This window comes from Macrosteles quadrilineatus, unplaced genomic scaffold (assembly GCF_028750875.1).
Source record: "Macrosteles quadrilineatus isolate MER2022 unplaced genomic scaffold, UCM_ALF_1.0 Scaffold_9__3_contigs__length_116548681, whole genome shotgun sequence".
NCBI lineage: Eukaryota > Metazoa > Arthropoda > Insecta > Hemiptera > Cicadellidae > Macrosteles > Macrosteles quadrilineatus.
Genome location: NW_026542602.1, coordinates 32,800,906 through 32,825,998, shown reverse-complemented (window position 1 = coordinate 32,825,998; position 25,093 = coordinate 32,800,906). Strand labels below are relative to the sequence as shown.

The 25,093-nt window shown below is 36.3% G+C and overlaps 1 protein-coding gene across 1 annotated transcript in view; it reads left to right on the top strand.

The window, feature by feature from the left end:
- LOC129003315 (uncharacterized) overlaps positions 1-25,093 on the top strand; it is a 298,914-nt gene that overhangs the window by 254,319 nt on the left and 19,502 nt on the right. Inside the window, exons 40-47 of the mRNA XM_054431607.1 lie at positions 15,767-15,929; positions 17,012-17,167; positions 18,592-18,871; positions 20,233-20,447; positions 22,569-22,820; positions 23,469-23,642; positions 24,323-24,550; positions 24,846-24,986. Of these exons, the coding sequence (XP_054287582.1) occupies positions 15,767-15,929; positions 17,012-17,167; positions 18,592-18,871; positions 20,233-20,447; positions 22,569-22,820; positions 23,469-23,642; positions 24,323-24,550; positions 24,846-24,986 (1,609 nt within the window). The remainder of the gene's footprint in view (positions 1-15,766; positions 15,930-17,011; positions 17,168-18,591; positions 18,872-20,232; positions 20,448-22,568; positions 22,821-23,468; positions 23,643-24,322; positions 24,551-24,845; positions 24,987-25,093) is intronic.

Sequence of the window (25,093 nt, the reverse complement as noted above, 5' to 3'; positions counted from 1 at the left end):
TTGATGTGTCGACAGAAAACATGATGTAGCTCGTCTACCACGTAAACTCCATCTGACACGTTGTCTGGTGTTTTAATTGGTTTGAATTGGTTAAGTTGGATACAAGGTCTGAAAATTATTATGTTCTTACGGCGAGGATAAGAGTGGAAATATATCTTTCCAGATTTGTAGAACCTTGAAGTGGAAATATTTTGTTCATTATTTTGAAGGGTGGTAGGCTTAGTACTTGTCTTTGAAATGTATAGATTGGGTGTTTGTAAAACAATGACCATCTAAATCTGTTGATCCGTTTAAAGATATATTTTGTCCCAACTCACAAAAAGCTGTTGAAGTAATTTCCATGTTTTTTTTTTTTATTACAAGGACAAACCAATTGCTTCAAGCTGTATTATAAGAGTTCAATGCCACGTTGTCGACAACATTTTTAGTACTTCAACCCTCATGTAGTACGCACATTTCGCTAAATTGTTTTTTTTTTTTTTTTATTTAAACATACTCAGGTAATTTCCTAAGTCGTTTAAATTGTTGGCAAACTTGATAAATGATTAATCACCTAATAACAAACACTTATGTGAGGATGTTGCAGCGAAAAAAAGAATATGGATTTTAAGAAAATGAAAAACTTCAATTGGAGATGAATGAACGCTCGCCCTTTTGAAAGGTCAGGTGGCGATGGAGTTTGTTCTCCAAACGTGTGTTGGGAACCATTGTGAATCACTTTGAAATCAATAATTCTGTCAAATTTAAAAATTAAACTGCCTGAAGTACTAACCGCAGGGGGCTCACGCTTGCGTGGGTTCGTGGCCTGGGCGACCACGCGGACCCTAGCTCTCCCAGAGGGGAGGTAACTGCCCGGTGTCAGACCCGGCACTTCAGGTAGACCACAGTTATGGACGACTGGTAAGCGCCAGCCCCTTAGGGGGAGCCTCCAGTGACATTCCCTCCATTCAGGGTGGGGGGGGTGTTTAGCTCTCAGTGACGCCGTTAATTCCGCCTCTCCTCATCTACCTGTAACTGTGGTTGTGACTGAGTCCTACCTGTTGTGTTCGACTGACATTTTGTGAGGCATATCCTCGACTTTGGAAGTAGCCTCGTCCTGGGAGGTGAAATACCTAGCCCCCAGAGGGGAGGTAAATGCTCCGTGTTGGTATCGGCATTTTCAAGTTGGCCACAGACATGGTCGACTGGGCATCGGGTCCCAGTGACATTCCTTTATCCAGGATGGAGGGGTGTTTAGCTCTAGGAGAGATGGAAGTACATCATAATCTCTAACCTACCTGTGTCTGTGGTACTTTGGGCTTCGGCCTGCTTGTGGTGTGCGACCAGCATTCAGTGGGCAAATCCTCGACTTTGGAAGTAACCTTTCCTGGAGGTGAAAACGGGCAAGTACCCGCAGCTCACGGGGACACTCAAGGGCAACGTAACTTTCCGCAGTGTGAGGGCAACGGTTTGTAGGTACTTATGCAAACCTATCCCTGTCTCTGAGCACGGACGGTATGGTTATCTTGAGTGTGGGGGGTTCTTCCCGGAACCTCAATTGAGTCAAGGGTGTCGCCACCTAATAATAATAATAATAATAATAATAATATAATAATAATAATAATATCTTTATTGCCGTGAAACAAATATAAAATTGCATGGCATCCGTCAACATTTAATACAGGTATAACAAGCGACAGCAAAACAAACAAATACAACAGCATAAAACAGTTAATAATACGCATGATTAAAAAATTACACAGAACTTGTCATTTGATTGATTTAGAACCTCAGAGCAGCCGAACACCATCTACTCATTAGTGTCAAAAAACTCACCCACAGTGTAATATTCTTTATTAATCAGATATCTTTTTAAAATCCGTTTGAACCTTTTTTCGTTCCTTTCTTTCCTTATTTGTTCAGGAAGACTATTCAAAAATCTCACCCCCGTCTGAGAGGGCAAGCTTGAGGCTGCACGGGACCTGTTTTGGGCCAACCTATATTGTTCTCTGCCTCTAGTTGAATACGAGTGAATGTCCTGGCCTTGTGTTAGGCTGCATTTAAATTTAGAAAACGTGGCAGCTTCCAAGATATACAGAGAGGCAAGAGTAAGCAGGCCTAGCTCCCTGAAGACGGCCCTACAAGACTCTCTCACCTGTAGTTTAGCCACTATTCTGAGTGCTCTCTTTTGAAGACGGAACAACCTGTGGAAGTCCGCTTCTGCACATCCACCCCAAATTGCAATTCCATAAGAAAGATGGGGGTAAATAAGGCCAAAGTAGGCCATTAGCAAGACATTTTCTGGACAAAAGTTTGAGAGGACTCTTAAGGCAAAACAGCCTGAAGATACCCTCGTGCAGACGTTGTCAAGGTGGTTACTCCAAGTGAGCCCCCGGTCAATGGTGATGCCCAGAAACTTAAAAGAATTGACTTGTTCAATTTGTGAGTCATCAATCATGACCGTTACAGTCTCACTTGGTTCACCGTGCCTGTAAAAACGGATGAAATTTGTTTTTTGAGAATTTATTTTCAAATTGATGTTTTCAAAAAATTGAACACATGAATTTAGATCTACAAAAGTTTTGATTTCTAGATTTGGAAGATTGTTGGCACTGCAACAGAGAGTCGTGTCATCAGCATACTGAACCAATTCGCTAGATCCAGATGCTGAAGACAGATCGTTAACGTAAATTAAAAATAAAATTGGGCCAAGAATAGATCCCTGCGGGACACCATACTTTAACAGAGCTGGTTTTGAAAGATGATTTGAGACCTGCACCTGTTGAGTTCTGTTTGAAAGGTAAGATTTTATCCAATGCAACGGAACACCTCGAACACCGTAGTGTTCTAATTTTGACAAGAGGATACTGTGGTCGACGCAGTCAAAAGCCTTGGTAAGATCTAGAAAGACACTGAGTGTCGGGTGATGCTTGTCCAGATTCTCAATTACCTTACTGACAAGGCTATGCACTGCATCCACTGAACATTTCCCCCTTCTGAACCCGAATTGATCAAATGAAAAAATGTTGTGATGATTGAGGAATGCTAACAACTGAATCAAGAACAGTTTTTCAAAGATTTTGCTAAACACAGGCAAGAGAGAGATAGGACGGTAGTTGTTGGCATTGAGTGGGTCCCCCTTTTTAAAGATTGGAATAATTTTTGCCCTTTTCAGATCTTCAGGGAAACACCCACTCTTAAAAGATGCATTGACTGCTTCCGTCAGTGGACGTAATATATGCTCAGACAGTTGCTTGAGAAGCCACACAGACATGCCATCGACATCTGTTGATCTCTTCGACGGTAGTTGATTTATGACCGTTGCAACTTCCTCCTCTGTTACGGGGAAAAGTCCCATAGACATAATGGGACTATCACCTATCACTGGCTGCATATTTCTCAAGGATGTCACATTTGAAATTGCTACTTGGGAAAAATAATCATTAAGGTAGTTTGCCACATTCGAAGGTTCTGTGACTACGCCACTGTTTATTCTTACATGAATAGGTTTTTCAGTTTTCTGGCCTTTTATATTATTGATCACACCCCATGCTGATTTGGAGATATTGTCACTAGCTTTTAATTTTTTATTAATTTCATAGGATTTCGCTGCTCTAATTAGTTTTCTGTAAATTCTTTTGTAATTTTTAAAAAATATTTTGAAATTTGCATCTCTTGTTGCTTTAGCCGTAATATAGTGTTGCTTTAGACCAAAATACCTTTAGTTATCCAAGAAACATTTTGAGATTTATTTTTTATTTTCATCTTTCTTTTTGGACAGTTTGAGTCAAGGTGATATCTAAAGCTGTGCATGAAATGTTGAAAAACATCAGTTGATTTGGTTTGTGATAAATAGTTCCATTGCTCATTTTTTAAACAGGCTTTAAATGATTTAATTGTTGAGGGGTTGACAGTCCTTCCCTCATAAACCAAGGAGGGAGTAGTTGCTGGAGAACAATCATGGATATATATCTGTTGCGCATCATGGTCTGAGATGGCTGTAGTAACAACTGATGTTACCAGATTTTCACAGTTTGAGATTACATTGTCAATGGCACTAGACGAGGTTGCAGTTACACGTGTGGGTGAGTTTATGCGCCATTGCAAACCAAAAGACTCTAAAAGGTCTCTCAGCTGTTTAGTCTCAGGAAGAGAGGCATCTAGTACATTGATATTGAAGTCGCCAGCAACTACGAATTGAATACTTCTTGAGCTTAAGTCGCTCAGCAAAATCTCAAAATTTCGAAAAAAAGCATTTAGAAGACCATCAGGTGACCTATATAGACCTATGATGATTATAGGGCTTTTATTTGACGTTGTTACTTTCACTCCAGCAACTTCGAAGTCTTTGTCTGTCGTATTCGGAACAGAAAATGGCGCATAGACTATGTGAGACCTAACAAATATTGCGACGCCACCACCTTGAAACCTCGACCTGACAAAAGAATTAGACATTTCAAAATTTTTTATATGAAAATACTGAATATTTACAGACTTGAAATGATGCTCAGTAGCAACAAACACATCTGGCTGAAGCTCCTCACACAGAAGCTCCAATTGGAGAAGTTTGTCTGTTGCACACTGAACATTTTGATGCACTATTGATAATTTAGTACCTAATTCGGGGCTACAAGGGTGGCGCCGGTCGATGTTAGTGAACAACTGCTCTGAGATTGACTCGGAATTCCTAAAAAAAGAGTGTGAGTGGAATTAGATACTACGTTACATACAGGTTTATAACTTTGTGAAAGAGGTTCTGAATTGGGTAAATTTAAATTATTTGGTTGGAGGTCTGGAGTCAGTAGTGGAAAGTCTTGCAGACAGTTGAGTTTTGGTGGTGATAGTGATGGTGAAGAAGGTGATAGGAGCTGTACCTGGTGAGTGTTAGAGATGGATGGTAGTGGCGTGGACTGTTTGAGAGGAGCATGATGTCGCTGATGGACCGGAGGACTACCACGTAGATGGGGCACTGCAGGAGGAGATGTATTCATTGGCATCTCTTGTTGCGAGGTGACTGTTAAAGATGTTGAGTCAGTTGTGGCCTGTCTGATTAGTCTGGTGAAATGATCTGCCAGTAGCTGTTTGCCCCTTCTGTTGTAGTGTAGACCATGTCTAGTGAAGTGTGATCTGTTGAGTACTGCATTGACATCTACATAAGAGAAGTTGGCCTGTCCTTTGTAGTCATGTATCCGGTGAGATATGTTCCAGTTTGCATAATAAATGTTGTTGTTGATTGAAGGAGTATCGTAGCGATAAGGTATGCTATTAATAATAATATTAGATGTCAATTTAACGGAAAGAAAAGATTGAACACCTTGGGTAACAGTTAGTTGTGAAGGCTCATTCTGATGTAGATCATTTGACCCTGCTAACACAATGACAAAATCCTCCTTGCCGAAATTGTTGATCATACTCATCCCATATCGAACAACATGTTTAAGTTTAGCTCCGGGCTTGGTGTAGACAAAAATGTCGAAATCTTCCTCTAAATGTTTCAGATACTTTCCAAAATCCTTGCCTTGACTATCAGCTAATAAAGTAAGGCGTCTTTTATTCCTTGGAAAATCAGAAGATCGATTTAACTGTTTTTTATTCGATTTTGTAGATGTAGTTGAAGGAGGTTCGGCTGATTTGTGAACTTGAGCCTGAACCTCGACTCTTACGCCATCACAAGGTGGTACACAAATTTCTTCAGCAAGAGCGGAGAATCTGTTTGTGGTAATAATTGGTTGTACATCTTGATGATTAACTATGGTTTTTTTAACTGTGTTCGTTGGAAGTGTAAACTCTGTATTCCCAGGAATTGATCTACTCTTATCCATTCCTTGACATAGAGAGTTACTCTCACATTGTAATATATTGATGACTGCATCTTTATCCTTTAAGTCTGCATGCATCTTTAACTGAACTTGTTTCAGGTTTTCAATTTGAAGTTTTAATAATTTGATATCTTCTTCTGCCTTTTCTTCAAAGTGCAATGAAACTTCAAAATTTTCCCTTCTCTGAGCTTTTTCTTTTTCCAGTAGCTTTTCTAACGTTTTATTTTCCTCAGTTAGATCATAAATATGTTTCTTCAAATCGTTATTTACGGTAGTTGATGCATCCAATCTATTCAAAGTAGTCGTTATATCTGGTATTAAATCCACTATAGCTTCATTACCATACTTTTCTGCTAAAACTGAAAGAGTCCCACGAATATTTATGGCAAGATCCACCACATCATCATTTACCAATTCACCTCTAAGGTTTTCAAGACCATTTTCAGCTTCGCGTAATAAATTCTCGCGACCACGACGAGTAATTGGCTTAGACATATTTTACTCCCTTCAATACTCTCAATGCAAGCTAGCAGTACAGCACTGTCATGCGGGTTAGTCTACCCTTGCGTTGAAGGCATCACCAGCCGTGACCTAGTTGCGGTGGTTGCTCGTAGATAGCGTGGGCTGCCGCGTATTGCAATTGTAGATATCCCACGCAATTTCCCCTTGTTCAGTCCTTTCCCAACGTGGGTTGCAATCCTGCAGTCTCAGTGCGCATGCGCGTACTTTCAAGCGTGACTTAACGAGCGTGTCCTTAGAAACCGTGGATTTTCTTGCTAACCTAGCTTAAGAGTCCACTAAAAAACTAGCTGTATAAATTAAGTTACTTGGTCAGAAATAGAGTTTATGCACTGGAAGTTCAATTCCTTTGCTCAGCAAGATAATACTATAGCACTTACTGAAAAATATGGCGTATAACTGTCAAACTACTTAAAAACTTTAAGAACAATAATTTTAGTGAACTTTCAAGGTAGACCAGGTCTACCAACCTGAGGTTCATCCGGGTGGGTCCCACTTCTATACCTGCCTCCTTTTGGGAAACCCTGATGGCCTGGCAGTGATGTTGGGTCTGACGGGCAAACGAAGTAGATCGGGTGCTGGGTCCGAGCCCGCCAGGGGTATCTGGGGATCTATCGCTCTGGTTATCTCTGGTTTCCCAGCAATGGGTAAGGCCTCGATCGGGCAGCGGTGTAAATGGGAGGTTGGGGTTCCCCCCGTCAGCGTGCTGATGGTCCCCTTCCTCCTGGCTATTGATGGCGGGTTCTGCCTGTCAGGGATGAGATAGGTCCCGAGTGTTGCTTGCACTAAATGCGTCGGGGCGCTCTACTATGGACCTCTAGGTTCCGACCTAGTGGAACCCAGGTGGAGTGACGCTTAAACAAGCAGCCGGAATCCCTGGTTAGGATTGAGGGGCAACCCTCTTTCCGAAGGGTCTGCTTCGGCAGCCGGCGAGCCTGATGACCTTAAGTCATCCGCCCATGATGTGCTATAGGTTGATGCGTAAGCTTCGGCCTACATCATGGGGCCCGGGTATGTCCTGAAGGATAGGTACCGGGTAAGCAGTCAGGGGGCTTCGGCTCTCATGACAACAAATGTAAATGTAAATGTAATGTAATGCCTGAAGTACTGATGGTTTGAATGATTTTTTACTAAATGTGTTTATTTAGAACTACTATATTGGATTTCCCTTAGGTTTCATTTTAAAAAAAAACCACGAGTATTGATACAGTGTTCAATTATTACGTATATAATGATATCATACTTTAGAGTTTAAAATCTTAGTATAAACGACATTGCAGTATTGTCTTCATCACAATACATAATATCCCTCTTTAAGAATAACCTTTATTGAGGTTCCATAAAAACATACGACACATAAATACAAATGTAGTATTCAAGCTTTATGTATATAATAAACTCATACTAAATAGTAGAAAAGCTCAGTATTAAATATAATGCGCTGTGGCTTTCATGACAATAAAAACTCTAAAGAGGAAACGTTTTATTGGGATCTATCTCATGAAGCACATTATTAGTTAAAAATATGTTAAATCTTAAACTTTAATTTTAAATATTAACAATAAATTCATTTATTGTTTGATCAGTATCAATTATAGGCCCTTTAATGACACTGTTGTCATATTTAAACCAAACACACTTAATTAAGGAAGGATCCTATTACTATATCTAGAGTAGTGTAGCTCAATTCTTTGTAATCACATTTAAATTTAAAAGTGTAATTTCTCGGTATTTAAAACATAGCCTTTATGCTTAGTAAAGATATTAAAATGAGTTGAGGACTTCTATTATTTTCCTAAAATTCTCTTTTATCTGGTTATCTACCTTAAAATTGCTGACTCTTTGTAATACTGTGTAGGCATATTTATTTATTAAAGCCTAATTATTACTTTTTGCTACATCTTTACGGAACGTCTCGAAATGTGTTATTAAAGCAATTAATCTGTAATGGTAAAACTAAACATGACATAATTTTCATCAAAGATTCAGTGCCTTCATACTCTCTTTTAAAACAATAATCTTTGTCAAATTTCAATGGTGTTAAATTTATCCATACAAAGAATACTAAAATTTGAATACGGTTTTAAATTTAGAACTCGTGAGGTTAACTTTTATTTTTTACCTTTAAAATGTTTATCTTTTTAAGGAAATATATGAGTTGCATAGAGTCTTGGTCGTGCGTATTTAAGAAAATTTCTGGCCAATTTCATCTTTAGTGCATTTAAAATTATATACTACACAAGTAAAATAAACTCAACGTTTGAATAAATATAAATGTAGATGTGTCGGAGCATAATTTAATTTATAATTGTATTCAAACCCTGATAAGAATAATCTCAGCTTATTTGCATCAACAATGTTTCCGTGTCAAGAGTTTGTAAAAGTTTTAAGGACATTAGTGTCGTTTATCTCTTTGTGTTCTAGTGCATTGTCCTTTGTCCCTGCACGCGAAAAAGTCATTCTTAATATTTCAAGGCTTTTATCTGGCTTTTCTCTGTCCTTCCTTCTTATTAGTGTTCCCAGAAAATGTTTAATATAAATTATATTCTGAACTAAGTAGCCGATATTAATATTTGGTTTCAATACAGAATCATATATTTTAAAACTATTTAGCGTCGTTAAATGTATTTTTATACTTAAACGGTTAATGTAAAATTGTTTAATGAAAAAATATAATTTTTGATAATAAAATTGAATTTTTCGTTTACGTCTATGATAGTGCATATTTTATTGTTTTGTAAAAAGTGATCAGATTTTTAAAGAAATTTAAAAGTGGATACAATATTTATTTTATCCAGCATTTATAATCTACACGTTTGTAAATACAAACTCTTTAAATCCACCAAACCGAAAAGTTGTTTGTATTGTAAAATGTGTCGTACAGAGTGATATTTTATGTTTCAAAGTCATAAATTATCTTTGTTTGTATACACGCTGCATTGAAATATTTAAAGTTAAATGTGGAATTTCTCTTCTCTTAGTTTTCCGTGTTCTAGGTGCATAGCTGCACGATAGCTTCACAATATGAGGTATGGCAATGGCAAAATCCCTAACATTCCTTCCCACTATTTGGGAACTTTAGGAAATGTGAACCTCTACGATTTCTGTTTTTTTTTTAAGTGTTGATATCGTTTAAAATAATTATACTTATCACGTGATCATTAATTTAATATAAATATTTTAATTTAGTATTCATAAAGTATACGGACTCCTATAGCAATAAGAATTTTAACCATATGTTGTTCCGTTATGTCTATAAACACTATTTTATGGATTTACAAACCTCTTATCCTTACCTATAAGTCTGATATTTGAAAATTATTAGGTTAAAAAAACCTCCCTCTAAACTGACATTTTTACTTTCCCCTTACTCTTGGGAATATATTAGACGGAGAGCTAGTTAATTCTTGTTCTACAACTAATACATTGTGTATTTATTTGTAAAATATTCTACAGGTTTGTTCAGAAAGTATTGCAATTTTAACCAGAACACAAGTTGGTTAACTCCCCCAGGTCTTTGACTTTTCAAAGAACAACTTTAAAACATTAGTCACGAGGTAAGGTTTGACACTTTTGAGTTAAGAAACGCTTTTAGAATCAGTCAGAGAGGAAATGAGCCAAACATCCCCCTAAATCTTGGCTGCCAATTCACTTAGAACGGTCAACAAAATCTAACGTGACCGTTCAAAAACTTCGTATGAGAGTTTGTAAAGGTACCATTAATAAGCTATTAAGAAGCGTAGTTAAACAAATCTGTAATTAATTTGCGTATGTGCTGTTATAAGATAAGACGCACTTCAAAAATATTATTTGATAGAACCATATTTGATCTAATTTACACAATTAGCGAATTTAATCATTATTCATTTCTTTTTAATTACTTTTAGGAATGTTGTTCCAAGGGAAATAAGCAATAGCTATTTAGAATATTTAATGCCAAATTTCATTAAAACCGTAAGTATTCAGAAAATTCTTTTTCTGATCAAAAAGATAGAGAATTATGTCCAAATCAAATGATATTTTGTTTGTTAAAATCGGATGACAAACAACCGAGTTATCAGTTTTTTCTACATTCGGTTACTCATTTATGACTACCAAATTTCTCTGTAAAATAACAAATAATAAATAATATGTAAATTGCGTAACCGAATGTAGAAAAAACTGATAACTCGGTCGTTTGTCATCAGATTTTAACGAACAAGGTTTCATTTGATTTAGATTTAAATTCTTTATCTTTTTAATCTGAAAAACAATTGTCTTATTATTTACGGTTTTCATGAAATTTGTCATTAAATATGTTAAATGACCACCATATTGAAATGGCTTGAGATACTAGAACGAAACTTTATAAGCTCTTTTTAACTAATAAAATACAGATTTATACCATTTTTGAAATTTTTTCCTTGAAAAATGTCCAAGATATAAAATAACTCTTCATAATCACAAACAAACCGACAATCAGAAATCTAGGTATTTTATATCCATACTTATATGGCATTTTATGTTTGTCATAGCCCAAGGAACAGGTCCAAAAAATATATCCAGACAATTTGGAAGCTCTTTGTATACTTTTGTTAAATTCAAAAACAATAATGATGGCTATTTTTGCGTTTAATAAAATAAACCCATATTTTGCCAATAGTTTTTTGCAATGGATTTATAGAAGAACATAAGAAAAAGGAATAAGTTTCGCCCATCAAAAGATTTGGTCTTGCAATAAGCTGTGCAATATGTAATCGTACCGTAGTTATAATATCAGTCTGAGCCAAAGTAAATAGTATTGTTGTTTCAATTACAAGAAGCCATATAACAATCAACACAACGTTCGGGATCTTGTTACAAAGCTATGGATTAGTTTACTTACCTTTCTTGTATTGAATACTCAATTGGTTGTTTGGTACCAGTTATACATCGCTGTTTGTGAAGACTATGAAACAACATATTGTCTTTAAAGCTTAAAGATATTTTTCTACTTAATATTTTTTAATCATTTTATTAAGGAGTGTAAATTTTTTATATTAACCTAGTTGAATTTCCAGTTATCAAAATCATTGTTTATCAATATGTTTTTGACAATTATGCCTGCAAATAAGTCAAACTACTGGTCATTTAATAGTTTACCATCGTGGATTACTCAGTTGTGGTAGCATAGTAAGAAAAGTAGTTATTTTATATTTTTAGAAGTGGATATTATCGTGTTTCTATTAGTTTTGTCTAAGTAATTTGTTAAAGTACAAATTGTACTAATTAGCTGTATTTTTTCTTAACCAATAGATAATGCACTTCTGAATTCATCAAACTATAATTTTATAAGGGCTTGTAACTACGCGTAAATTTAAATGTATAAAATCGTTTCAAAAAAGGGAGTTATTTTGTTTCCGTTATGCTTTAGTGAAATTTGAGTGTCGCTGATACTCTTTTAATGCACCTTATTTCAGGTTACATCATCGCCACCCATCATAGTTTAGTATGGGGTTGAGGAACGATCATTTTGTCATCAGGGAGAAAATGATGTAGTGATGTCATCTACCGAAGAACATGTTAGGCTGTTTTCAAAACAGAGAGTTGCTTCAATGTCATTAAACAAGCCATTTAATCAATGAATATGTGGATTTTGAAATTAATAATACAGTTAAATAAATACGTTTATGGATTAGGGCGAAAAATATTAAACTATAAAAATCTTCCTCAACGATGTTAGACCATATTAAGTTTTATTGATGTTCACTAAGTTACATTCGACTGAAAATCTTAATGTAAATCTTTATACAAAAATAATTTAAGTAAAGTAATGATTATATGTTGCTGATAAATGGCAAGCATAACGGGACATTTCATTACATAAACATTTTTTTTCAATTTGTCGTTATCAACGGGATATTATGTCTCAAGAGGCCTTTGACACTAAATACTCAGAGCTGCTGCTCCAGTTTAAATATTACTATAACTTTGATCATATTCTTATAAAGGATTTTAATATTTCCCCATATTTAAATTCTATTTTAAAATGGCTGTGTGTTTTTACTGTATTGTTGGTTTATCCTTTTTAATATTCTTAAAACGTTTCCAACAATGGTTATTGAAAAATTAAAATTTTAAAAGTTACATTAACTAGTTCTACAAAATTATTATTCTTTAATATATTTGTATGTACAGAACAATCATGCATACTTGTAAATTTAACTTGCGGTGGATCTTAATGCACATTGTTTTCATTAAAATAATAAGTCAGTACATTATAAATTGACAATATTATAACAATTATTCTCAAATCCAGCTCCATATGGAAAATTCTTTACATTCAACAAAAAACGTGTTATTGTTAAACAGTCTATATGTACTGCAATCATTACACTCAGAGGTAATAGTAACTGTGAACGCACGAAGGTAATTAAACTCATGAATTTAAAAGTCAAGAAAAAGAAGCTAGTAAAGTGATAAATTGTGTTTAATTGCCACATTTAGAAACTTACCTCTCTCAAGTCTCGATGAGGATATTTTCCAAGTGTTTTAATTAAAACTTTAACGCCGTAATCTGAATGTGACTTGTTCTTTTCACGGATATCCAACGGAAATACGATAACTTGCACTCGCACTGCAACCTTAGGCCGTACTTTATTTCATTGGAATGAGTTTATTTTTCTAAATCACAATACATTCGATATTTTTTTAATTTAAAACTTACAGTTTATTCTAACGCAGCACACTTGATAGTATATTTGTATAAATATAAAGTTAAGCTGTCTATCAAATATACTTCTGATTGAATCCCAACAGAAATTTGTGTGGGTGAGCTGATTGTCATTTTATCGTTATGAAATATTACTAATCATTTATAGCACAATATTTATTTTAACCAGAACTCGATGAAATCATCTTTCAGTTTTTTTTTTTGTTCTAACCTCCAGATTAAATATGGAATCAGTGTGGAACATGATTCTCCGAAAGACATTGCTCCAGTAGGAATTTAAGGCTAAGACCGTGTCCCGAGATTATGTCACAGCCAGTCATTACTCCAAAATGTAATCTTTTTAAACACTGCGGCGAAAGACCAGCTCCGCAAATGTGTGTAGGAGCAGCACATTTCGGGAGTAAAGCACCAACGCCTTACTGACACATCATTCAACATCCTACTTAAAGGTGCATTGTCCCTGAAGCGACTCTTGCGATAGTAGTTGAGCGATAGTAGCTCAGCGATAGTAGCTGAGCACTGGTTAGCGTTGTTTCAAATGGGACCATTGTCCTTGACGCGACTGCGACTGGAGCGGCTAGCGGCTGAACACAGCGACTGTAGCGGGTCTGCTCTGAGGGGAGTCAGAGTCGCAGTCGCTGAGCGATTTGTAGGTGTGGACGGGTTTTGGTCGTAATGTCTTCAAAGAATACAAAACTGCTTTTTACCCCTGAAGAAGATATGAGATATGTACATAATATTAAATCACTACTATTATAAATTACAAATATAAACAAAACTTTTTAAAATGCAACTTTTTAAACGCACTATAAAGTACAGAATATGTATTGAATAAATACTTGAAGATTTAAAGAAAAACGTGGGGCCCATACTAATTTTACAATTATCTTCACCTATTAAACTATTATCATAGATGAAGTCTATGCTATTATTATCCATTGCATGCGCGCCACGTTTTTTCTTTTAAATCTTACAAGTAATTTATTTTCTCCACATATTTATAAATTTTTTTTACTCTTTAGTGCGTTTAAAAACGTGGTATTTCTTAAAATTATTTTTATTTATAATTATTTTATACTTTTTAGTCTTTAATGTGTAAATATGTGAAATCTATTTTACATGGCCTGTTAATACATAACCAAACACTTATTATCTGTAATCATATGTTTTATCTTTACTTTGATCCGCTTATTTAATATTTAGAATCTCTCGGGAGCAGAACCTGTACCTCGAACTGCAATTCGAACTGTCAAATTTTAGTATTTACAGCTGACTTCAATTGATATATTTAGGCCTACATTCTTCCAAAATTTAAACATGAAAAATTTGGAAGCCCATGGGGCTTAGCCCAAGGGAAATATGAAAATTAAATGATATAATATTGCATTCTCATCCATTTGTGAGCTATTTTTAAAGTTTCAATTCTCTAGCTCGTTGGGAAGTAAGTTATTGATTGCAAAGTTTGTACCGGACAAGAAAGTGAGCTAATAAAAAGTTTTAAAATTAGCTGGTGTCATGGCACTTATACAGTAGCACCAATTCACTCGAAAGTCAGCAAACTAATATACAGAATCGCTCTAGAACAATCACTTCTGGGACAATGACATGGTTAGCTACTATCGCTAAGCTACTATCGCTGAGCTACTGTCGCTCAGCTACTATCGCAAGAGTCGCTTCAGGGACAATGCACCTTAATTGTTGCTGATGTTTACAGGCGGAGTTGGCAAGTGTTCACAGCCCGGACGAGGAGAGGCTCATAGTGTCCAAGATCAGAGCGTCCAGAGAGTACATCACCAATGCCAATTACTGGCTGGGGGCACAGCCCCCTATACTCTCTATATTGATTGTTGCTTATGTTCACAGGCGGAGTTGGCAAGTGTTCACAGCCCGGACGAGGAGAGGTTCATAGTTTCCAAGATCAGAGCGTCCAGAGAGTACATCACCAATGCCAATTTACTGGCTGGGGGCTCAGCCCCCTATACTCTCTATATTGATTGTTGCTTATGTTCACAGGCGGAGTTGGCAAGTGTTCACAGCCCGGACGAGGAGAGGTTCATAGTTTCCAAGATCAGAGCGTCCAGAGAGTACATCACCAATGCCAATTTACTGGCTGGGGGCTCAGCCCCCTATACTCTCTATATTGATTGTTGCTTATGTTCACAGGCAGAGTTGGCAAGTGTTCACAGCCCGGACGAGGAGAGGTTCATAGTTTCCAAGATCAGAGCGTCCAGAGAGTACATCACCAATGCAAATTACTGGCTGGGGGCACAGCCCCCTATACTCTCTATATTGATTGTTGCTTATGTTCACAGGCGGAGTTGGCAAGTGTTCACAGCCCGGACGAGGAGAGGTTCATAGTTTCCAAGATCAGAGCGTCCAGAGAGTACATCACCAATGCCAATTACTGGCTGGGGGCACAGCCCCCTATACTCTCTATATTGATTGTTGCTTATGTTCACAGGCGGAGTTGGCAAGTGTTCACAGCCCGGACGAGGAGAGGTTCATAGTTTCCAAGATCAGAGCGTCCAGAGAGTACATCACCAATGCCAATTACTGGCTGGGGGCACAGCCCCCTATACTCTCTATATTGATTGTTGCTTATGTTCACAGGCGGAGTTGGCAAGTGTTCACAGCCCGGACGAGGAGAGGTTCATAGTGTCCAAGATCAGAGCGTCCAGAGAGTACATCACCAATGCCAATTACTGGCTGGGGGCTCAGCCCCCTATACTTTCTATATTGATTGTTGCTTATTTCACAGGCGGAGTTGGCTAGTGTTCACAGCCCGGACGAGGAGAGGTTCATAGTGTCCAAGATCAGAGCGTCCAGAGAGTACAGCACCAATGCCATTTACTGGCTTGGAGCACAGCAAGATGCTTTAGACAACTGGTACTGGGTGGATTCCACTCCTATGACCTATACTGGTGAGTCGCCTAATTGAGATTCTGTATTTCATTAGAGTAAGGAATATTTTTGCAAACTGGTGGTTTACTTCATAATAGAATTTGCTCAGGAAACTGATCCAGCTTTTTAATTTAATGTCTTAATTGTATTGCAAAATATGACAAGTTTGATTTTTTTATCATTAGCTTTTTATTTGTCATTTCCGCAATTATTTTGATTCTTTACATTGGTACCTATCGCATTGTCATTCGCTTGAAAAGATTTTAATAATTTAGTGTATATACTTGTGTAATAGCCAACACTGATACTAGGCAAGTTTTCACGAATAACGCTGTACTGTTAATTTTGTTAATCGTTTCAAACACTAACTTAACTATTATACAGGTTAGTATTTGTAATTTTAAAACCACGCAAATAGAATTTCCTTTGAAACAATCAAAAACAGCCTAACCCAACTAGTGATTACAAAGCACAATAATACAGCTGTCCCAAGATAAATTACCGTGATGAACATAAGCGTCAGAAAGGCCCGTCTCGTTATTGCGGTTATTTACTGCTAGCGCACAATAGCTTGTCTTTTCAACGATCCGTTATTGTGCGGACGATAATTTATCACTTTGTGTTCTTCAATTAGTTGATTAATCAAAACATCGTAATTGTGATTGGCATACAATGAAAGCTATTGTAAATAATTGTTTCGAAATTATTTTTAATGCTTTTTTGTTTCATTAGATTCATTTAGGCTACTTGTTAATGTAAAACATCAATTGATTGTATTTTTGAAATGTAATTGATTATAGTTATTTTTATTTATGACCTAAATACAAAAGTTACTAAATAGGTTTGCCTATAGGACAGTTATTGTTACTGTATAATGTATGTTATTATTCATGATAAGATCAAGTTCCGGGACCACAGACAGTACTTTTTGTAAAGATCAGAGAAACAAAAAAATGGTTATTATATAATTATGTCATATTTTTTTTATAAAAAAGGCTATTCTCTAGGTAGTAATGACCATAACCCGTCAGAAAATATTATTTTTCAAAACTTCTCGATGTATTTTTCACTATCTTGGCTACTTACTCTTGTCTCTTTTCAGCCTGGCTGTCTTCTGACACCGGTGCAAAGGGCACTCTGAACTGCCTAAGTCTCCAGTGGCTGTCCTCCCCAGCACATATGTTACCCAGCAGCCTCTACTGGCAGCCTCAACTCTGTGCTAACGTTGGTGGCTACATCTGCAAGAAGGAGAGTCAAGGTAGGCTACATGTTTGAAGAGAAGTGATTCTTATTATTAAGAATTCATGAGGGCTGTATGTTCTATATGATACAAGAAAAGGAAAGACTTCCCAGAATGAAAATGGAGTACATTATCGAATGACGTTGAAAAGTGTGACATCACATTTGAAAGAAGGTAGGTCATGGGATTAATATTGTCACACCAAATGAAACTATTGAAATCTGTAGCCTAAAGACGAAAAGAAAAAGTACCCTAAGAGAAAAATAATAATATGATATGAAGAAATGGAGGGATTAAGAAGAAAATTAAAACTCTCTTCCAATGAGCCACTGACATTGTATCGATTGTATATTTCTTTGGATAACAAAGCTGCCTTATAACTAAATACTCTTAGTTTAGCTCCATTATAAAATGTTCTTTAAAAGATATTTTTTACGAGTATATTAATTTAAACTGACTCTTTTCAAATCAATACATTTAATATTCGAAATTAAGTATTTTTTTACTCGAAAATAATATACTTAAAAATATACGTTTATCTCATTTATCTTGGTTAAGTAAGATTGAAAATGTTCCTAATCTATATGTTTTCAATTTAACTATCCTCTTTCTCTAGTCACTAAATATATAACTGTCCAAAAGCAATTCCAGCAAACACGTTAAATATGTGAAATCCCAAAAGAAACTTTGTAGACGATTCGAAACACACATGAGTGTTGAAAAGTTCTGCCCCACAAAAGATCACCACAATGTTTGCAATGATAAAGTAACAACTCCAATAACACCATCAGGGAATAACTGGCCAAGTTTGGCTATGATGATGGCAAGCGGCTTACAGACATTAACGAGTCTCCGGCGTATGTTTCAATCTGTGTCGACTTATTGTAAAACTTCTCTCTCCAGATTAATCCTTCGTTCTCCTCCCTAACTCGATAAAAACCATTTAATGGATCCGTCCTCAAACTAAGCAGTTTAAGTTTGATATTGATGTTACAAATTGTATTTTGTTTTTGTCGGTGTTTATTAGTGTTGACAAGTTGTGTGTATATATAAATTTGAACTATTTTTTTTACTATTGTAAAAGGTTATACGGTACGGTATCCTTACAGATTTTTACCACACACATACAGTAGATGGTCTATAAACATGACAATATATCATACATTTTAGTGGTAAAGAAATTAAGCCATCAACCATCGGTTAAATTATAAGTTCAAATGCGATTCAACTTGGCAGTTCATATGTTCATAACAATATAGGGATTTGAAATGTTTTACTAAAATTATAAATCCTGTTATTTATATATAATTTCCTATTTTACGTTCGTAGAGTAGGTTGGCTGCTACGGTCTTCTTTCACTTTTCCCTTATCATCCAAAATTTTTAAGTCGCCGATTCCATTCAAACAAATACTGATAAATACATGTATCTCAATCGTAACAGGTATAGGTAAAGGCTTGAACCTGAACGGCACCGTGAACGCCACAGAAGGTCGGCTCACCTCCCCCAGGTTTCCTGCTCCATACCACCACAACTTGGACTACTGGGTGAAAGTCTCCGCCCCAGAGCTCACCCGGGTGGTCTTCCGCTTCTCCCGGTTGGACCTGGAGCCCCAGTCGGACTGCCTATACGACTACGTAGAGTTGGAGGACGTCAACAGCAGAAGCGATCCGCCCAGGAGACGCAGGTTCTGTGGGAGACATGCACCCGCAGCTCTAGAGAGGTTAGTACTATAACAACTCTCTACGCTCTAGGCTCTAATGGATGTAACTGTGTAAAACTTTAATCATGGCTTTGAGTGATTGGTGAAGACCCAGAGCTAGATGCATTGCATAACCTAATTTTTGACATGTACTAGCTGTTTCTTTCTTCCCAAGGACTTGGCAAATATTAGTTTATAGAGCTTAAACATCTCTAGTGTTTATAGAGTTAGATCTTAAATATGCCAATTAGAAATAGAAAGCTTTAATATTATAAGTGTTGGTTTTAGCGAATTTCCCTATAGGGAAGTAGCTATTGCCATAGGTGGCACGGTAAGACCTAGACCCGGGACCGATTTACTTTTTCATTTTGATGTCCCCAGAGGCCAAAAACACAATTCGTTCAAATTTGTACGTCCATGAACCGATAACTTGAGTAATTTTTGTCAGATTTTGATGAAATTTGGTTTAAAGGTGTAAAGCGGGATAAACTTGAATGAGTTTGCGAACCAGCATGATCGGACCATGGAAACGGGGCTTTACGGGGGGTTTGATGGGGTAAAAATTGGTTTTTCTCACTTTTGACCCTCAAAACACAAAATTTCCCTTTTTCTCTTTAGACCTTTTTAAAGAGCTTAAAAAACCAAATAATTTAGTATATAAAAGTATTTTTGTTCGGTTATTAGTAACGGAAAAAATTTTTAAAAAAAATGTAAATTTAAAATTCCCATGTTATTCTTGTGGAGAATATTGTCAAATGTTGTAGTTTGCTTGTTTATGGATATAATTTGATCAAACTTGGCAAATTTATTTATTTTGTACTAAGCTATCAATATTTTACTAAAAAAACACACTTTATTAGTTTTCTTGTAGGAGCAAACCTAGGTACTCGTTAAACATAATAATATTAAAATATATTTAATTGAAAATCAATTCAAACAAATGGAAATTCGCTTAGTCGGCAGGTTTGCTGCGGCAGGGGTATTTTTTTATCATTTGTTGTTTAATCATTTCATCGGAAATTTCATTCCTTTCAATAAACTCACTGAATTCGCAAACATTAGTTACTAACATGGGAGTGTTGCTAGCCTAGCGGTTAGCGTCTCGGACGTGTGTGCGGGAGGTACAAATTTGAATGCTGGCACGCCCAAAAAGTATATGGGTATAGACCACTTTCCCTAAAAGGGGACTTCCCTTTCTAATTCCTCTTGTGAAATGCAACTTTCATAGACAGCAAGAAAAGAAAGAAAGAAACTAGTTTTTCTATACAACTTCGAGCATCCCTCTTGAGTTACTTTCATAAACCTAAAGATCACATCCTGGTCACTCATTTAGGATAAAATTATTCTAGCAATATTCTAACATTTTTTTTACTTTGCTCCAGGATGAATTTTGTATCGGAAAGACACGAAGTGACAGTCCACTTCCACTCTGACTACTCCGTCTCAGGAAGTGGCTTCGCTCTAACTTGGCACAGTGTGGACGTTAGCGGATGTCCTCTGCACACCCTCACGGCCAAGGAAGGACTCCTCGTGTCACCTAATTACCCTCACTTCCTCTTAGATCATCTGGACTGTTCTACCACCATCCTGGCCCCGGGTAAGTTACTTTAGATATAATCTGATAAATATTATCTAGCCTATGTAAAGTATTTTATTAAATTATTTTATTTAATCCACCTGGTTCACCATAATCAACATATGTTAATATTTTGATGGTTCAAAACGTTATCCAGGTTTATTATTTTCCCTAGGCTTTGATTCACTATCATAAGGAATGAACCTGTTTATCTAAGTCAATACTCGATAGCCAGGACACTGTGCGCAGACCAGCTTTGGATGTCATTTACAGTTTGAATTAACAGTCAATCATTAAGATCATGTATAAAAATGCTGGTGGCATTACGTTTTTTTCTGCTAGTTTTATTTCCTGAACATCAGCAACGAGGTTTCCCACAGATTAAGATAATTTTACATATGGTACACACAAATAATCACCCTTATCTATCATTCTTACTTTACTTAAAACTTAGCTAAGCTGGTATATGTAAAAGGTATCACAGTAACAACAAATGTGACTTATTAATTTAAAGGGATTTAGCAAACAAACCATCACATGAAAATTTGTTACACTATGATTGAAAATTATTTTTTAAACAAGACTGCTAAATTACGAGTGGATACTGGCAGGTTGATGATTGGAGGGTTCCATGTTATTGGATGTTAACACAATGTCACTGGCCTATACAAATAAGTACAGATAAAACCTATACCTCGATCATGATTTTGATATTTTTGTTTTAATATGTCATATAAAGTGTGACTAGTCAAATGGTTTTAGCACGGCATTTTTTCCTGCATGACAGGACTCAAACACCACCATCCACGTGTGACACATGGGCAGAGAACCCACCTATTTGATGAGCCCACCTTAAATGCATGTCTACTTGTAGAAAACAAAAACGATAGGTCTACCAGGAGAACTATCTCTGGGCTGAATATTTAGTTCCTAATTGTAAACATTATCATGTTTTAGGGATATAATTAGTGAGCAAAACGGAAATGTTTGGAACTAAATAAAATCTCAATTTAACTCATGATTCAATTTCTGGTTTCAACCATTCATAATCTACCGGAGCGTAACTACCACTAAGCTTCATAAATTAATTTTGACCCTACCGAATCGTTACTGTGTGATTATCGAAAGATTACTTAATCAGTTCATTCAGACGTTAAAATAGCATTGCCTAACATTTTGTGGAAAATATGCATGCATCATAAAACCCAGTTTGATATCCACAACAACTAAAATCGAGTTTCCCATTTTATATCATAGCTTTATTTTTACCTTATTATTTTCTGTATTTATTCCTTCATTCAACTTTTAGTTTTTTACATAATATTTTTTGTGGTTTTTACCTTTTAAAAAGGGTTACTTTATTTTTGTAATAGCTGTGAGCTCGTTCTACGGACGGGGATCTTGTGGTCAGCTAAACCCTCATTTAATTCAGAACAGCAGACATTATAGGTATAAGTTTCAAATGTGATACGTAATGGTTTTTGAGAAGACTGTGTACCAAAAGGTCTAAAATTGTATTCTTTTTTATAATGGAGTGAATTATACACAGGTTTCATGCGAACTTTAAATGCACAAATGATGGTCTTCTCAAAAATATTCCACCATTTTTTTTTTATTTTCATAACATTAACATGTATTTATAAATCATGCGGAGAACATTTACGAGAAAACATTTATTCACGCATATTGGTTATTTTGCATTTATTTATCTTAGTTTAAAATCACACAATCCCTTAAAACAAAAATCCTTTGCGGTGAGAAAGAAATATTAAATTTAGTTCGAGCGCAACAATTGTAGAATGCCAATTATCACGATGTTGTAAATATTTATGCATCGGTACTTAACAGTAATTATCGGTACAGAATTACTGTTCTTTGAATAAGAACTGGTACCGTGAACCGACGTCGAAATACAGTCAGGCCGTAGTTCGGTACCAAAAGGGGATTGCCTTCTGGTGACATGGTACAAGACATGGTGACGGTGATTGGTGGTGAGTCTAAACCGAAGACCGAAATATTAGAAAAATTATTTCAGAAGCACCCACCCGTGAACAACTGCTGCAATCAACATCTGTTATGGAAGATCTTCAACCGAGTGTTTAGTTCAACAAATATTTTAATTTTCCTAACTTCTATTCACAGCCGGGCGAAGGGTTTGGCTGCAAATCACAGACTTCGAAGTAGAAGCTCCAGAGTCCAGTGTAGAAGTGAGTCTAGGAGGTGGCTTCCCACTGATCCAACCCTTTAGTTCTTCCTCCTTCCATCCCTCCCATATACATCCATCCCGACTCCTCTCCGACGGGGTGTTCGTCTCAGAGGGCGAAAGACTGCAACTGAAGCTCAAGACTGGAGATGCTCCAAAAGGAAGAGGCTTTAAGGCTGTCTACAAATCAGGTAAAGACTATTTTCATAATGATACATTATACTACAAATGTTTATAACTTAGATATAAGAGCTTAAAAGACAGTAAGTAGTTACTTGATAGTCCTTTGGCCTTAGTAGCTTTTTCATGCTGCTACCTTACTTAGCTTGCTATAGTTTTTTGAAAGCATACTGATTCTTTTTTATTATTAATAATAATTTTTAAAGAGACCTGGGTCCCTTAGAAACAGATTCCATATTTGTTCTGTGGTCTCTTATGCAAAGGCACCTAGGTAAAACATTATTTGTTTGGGAAGAATGTTTTTGAGATTTGACTTATTTACTATGTAAAATATTTGGAATATGAGAAAGGAGTATGTAGCCAACTTACTTTTTTAAAACAGAAAGAAGTATTCTGAGTTTTAGGTAGATCATGCACACATTATCACAACTTCCTCCTCAACTGTTTTACTAGAGTGTAGTAAATTTGCTCAACAATATTTCTTTTTTTGCTACTGCTTAGGAAAAGCGGCTTATTCTCCATTAAAGCATGGTTTCTTCATTAAATAGCTGTAACTTTCCAGTCATAGTTCTGTCAACTTTTGAAGGATCATAAAAGTCTTCTAATGATACAAACATTCCAAATGTATAACTACATGTTATGTTTATGCCTGTCTCCAGTTCACACAGTGGTCGACCATCGTATCATAGTCTTGACCAACGTCTCCTCTGGATACCTTCTCCACGTCAACTATCCTCACCACCCACCCTCAGGCATTGACTTCACCGACCGCCTCGTAGCTCCACTAGGAAAGTCCATCCACCTGCAGTTCTACCGCGCAGAACCTACTTTTTGTAAGTAACCTTCAACGTTGTGTAGATACAGTTAACATGGAACAAGAACTTGCTATGGTTAGAAGGCCTTTTTCACGAATGCATGGATTTGTTAAGTATTTAGATATCATGGAGATATTTTAAGTTTTATTTCTTTAGTAAAATTATCTTATCTTGTAGCTTTGTATCCAATTGATTCTTTGAAACTCTTAAGAACGTTCCAATCACTTATATTCATAATTCCTCAAACTATACATGACATTAATTTGTGTTTTATCCATGATAGCAAGCTAAATTCACGGTCAATCCTTCGATTAAAGTTCATTTTTGTTTATTCTAGTTGTATGTACTCGTAATTTGATACATCATAATTTTTAAAGTTTGTTTTTCTGCTGGCCAGTGTTTTCTGTTGGTTTTAACTTTGGGATTTCCTAGGACTGGTTGGGTAATGTTGTGTATCAGCTGCTTCCTCACCTGAGCAATACATGTATTCCAGATTCCAAACTTGGTGAAAATGTTGTATATAATAGCAATTTGAAAGGTTTGCCAAAAATCTTACACTTTATATTTATATTTTATATATACACTGCTTAAATATGTCCCAAATATATCATTAAAGATTGATCTGTAACCTATATAAAAATCCAATGTTTATTTTTCATCAAACACAGCTTAGTTGTGACCCCTCCGTGTTGTTGCAGTAGAGGATGGTGAAGGTAGGGGAGTCTGCCCTGAAGGACGTGGAGTGATAGAGGTACGTGACAACTACGCCGACAGCAACGGCACCTGGTGGCGACTCTGTGAGACAGAGAGAGACGTGCCGCCGCTGGCAATTACGTCTTACCTCAACACTCTGCATGTCCGTCAGCTTAACAACGACATGAGAGCAGCAGGAGTCAGACTCAACGTCAGCGTGACCCTCAGGAACGGTGAGGACTCTTAGTTACGTTTTCTTTTTACTAAAGACTTAGGCAATTTACTTGAAATTGCAACGCACAAGGACATCTATATCTCTATATCTTTTACATCTAGATACCTTATTGTAAACCCTCTCGCAGACACCCATTGCTCGCCAAAGTTCTAGCTTGGGCCTTCGAATATAAAATGGACCCTGAGATTTACTGAAGATTTGTTCCCTGGTCTTCCCCTGATCACGTACAAAATATGTGGATGGTTATTTCAGAGCCAAAAACATGTTGTTTTATATAGTTTTATTTATTCCAGATGTCAACTACAAGGCTAAGCTACTGCAAGGTTCAGCTGAAAGTTCTGTCGAATCATGCCATCCCAACCCATGTCTCAACGGGGGGAAATGTGTCAGTAGTAGTAGCAAGAAGTCATGTCAGTGCGTTGGATATTTCACAGGTAATTAATTACCTTCTAAACACAATGTTTAATTTAATTTTAAAATGTAAATTAGCTTTGTTCTTTGAACCTAGTAGATTTTAATGGTTAGCTGAAACACATTTTTA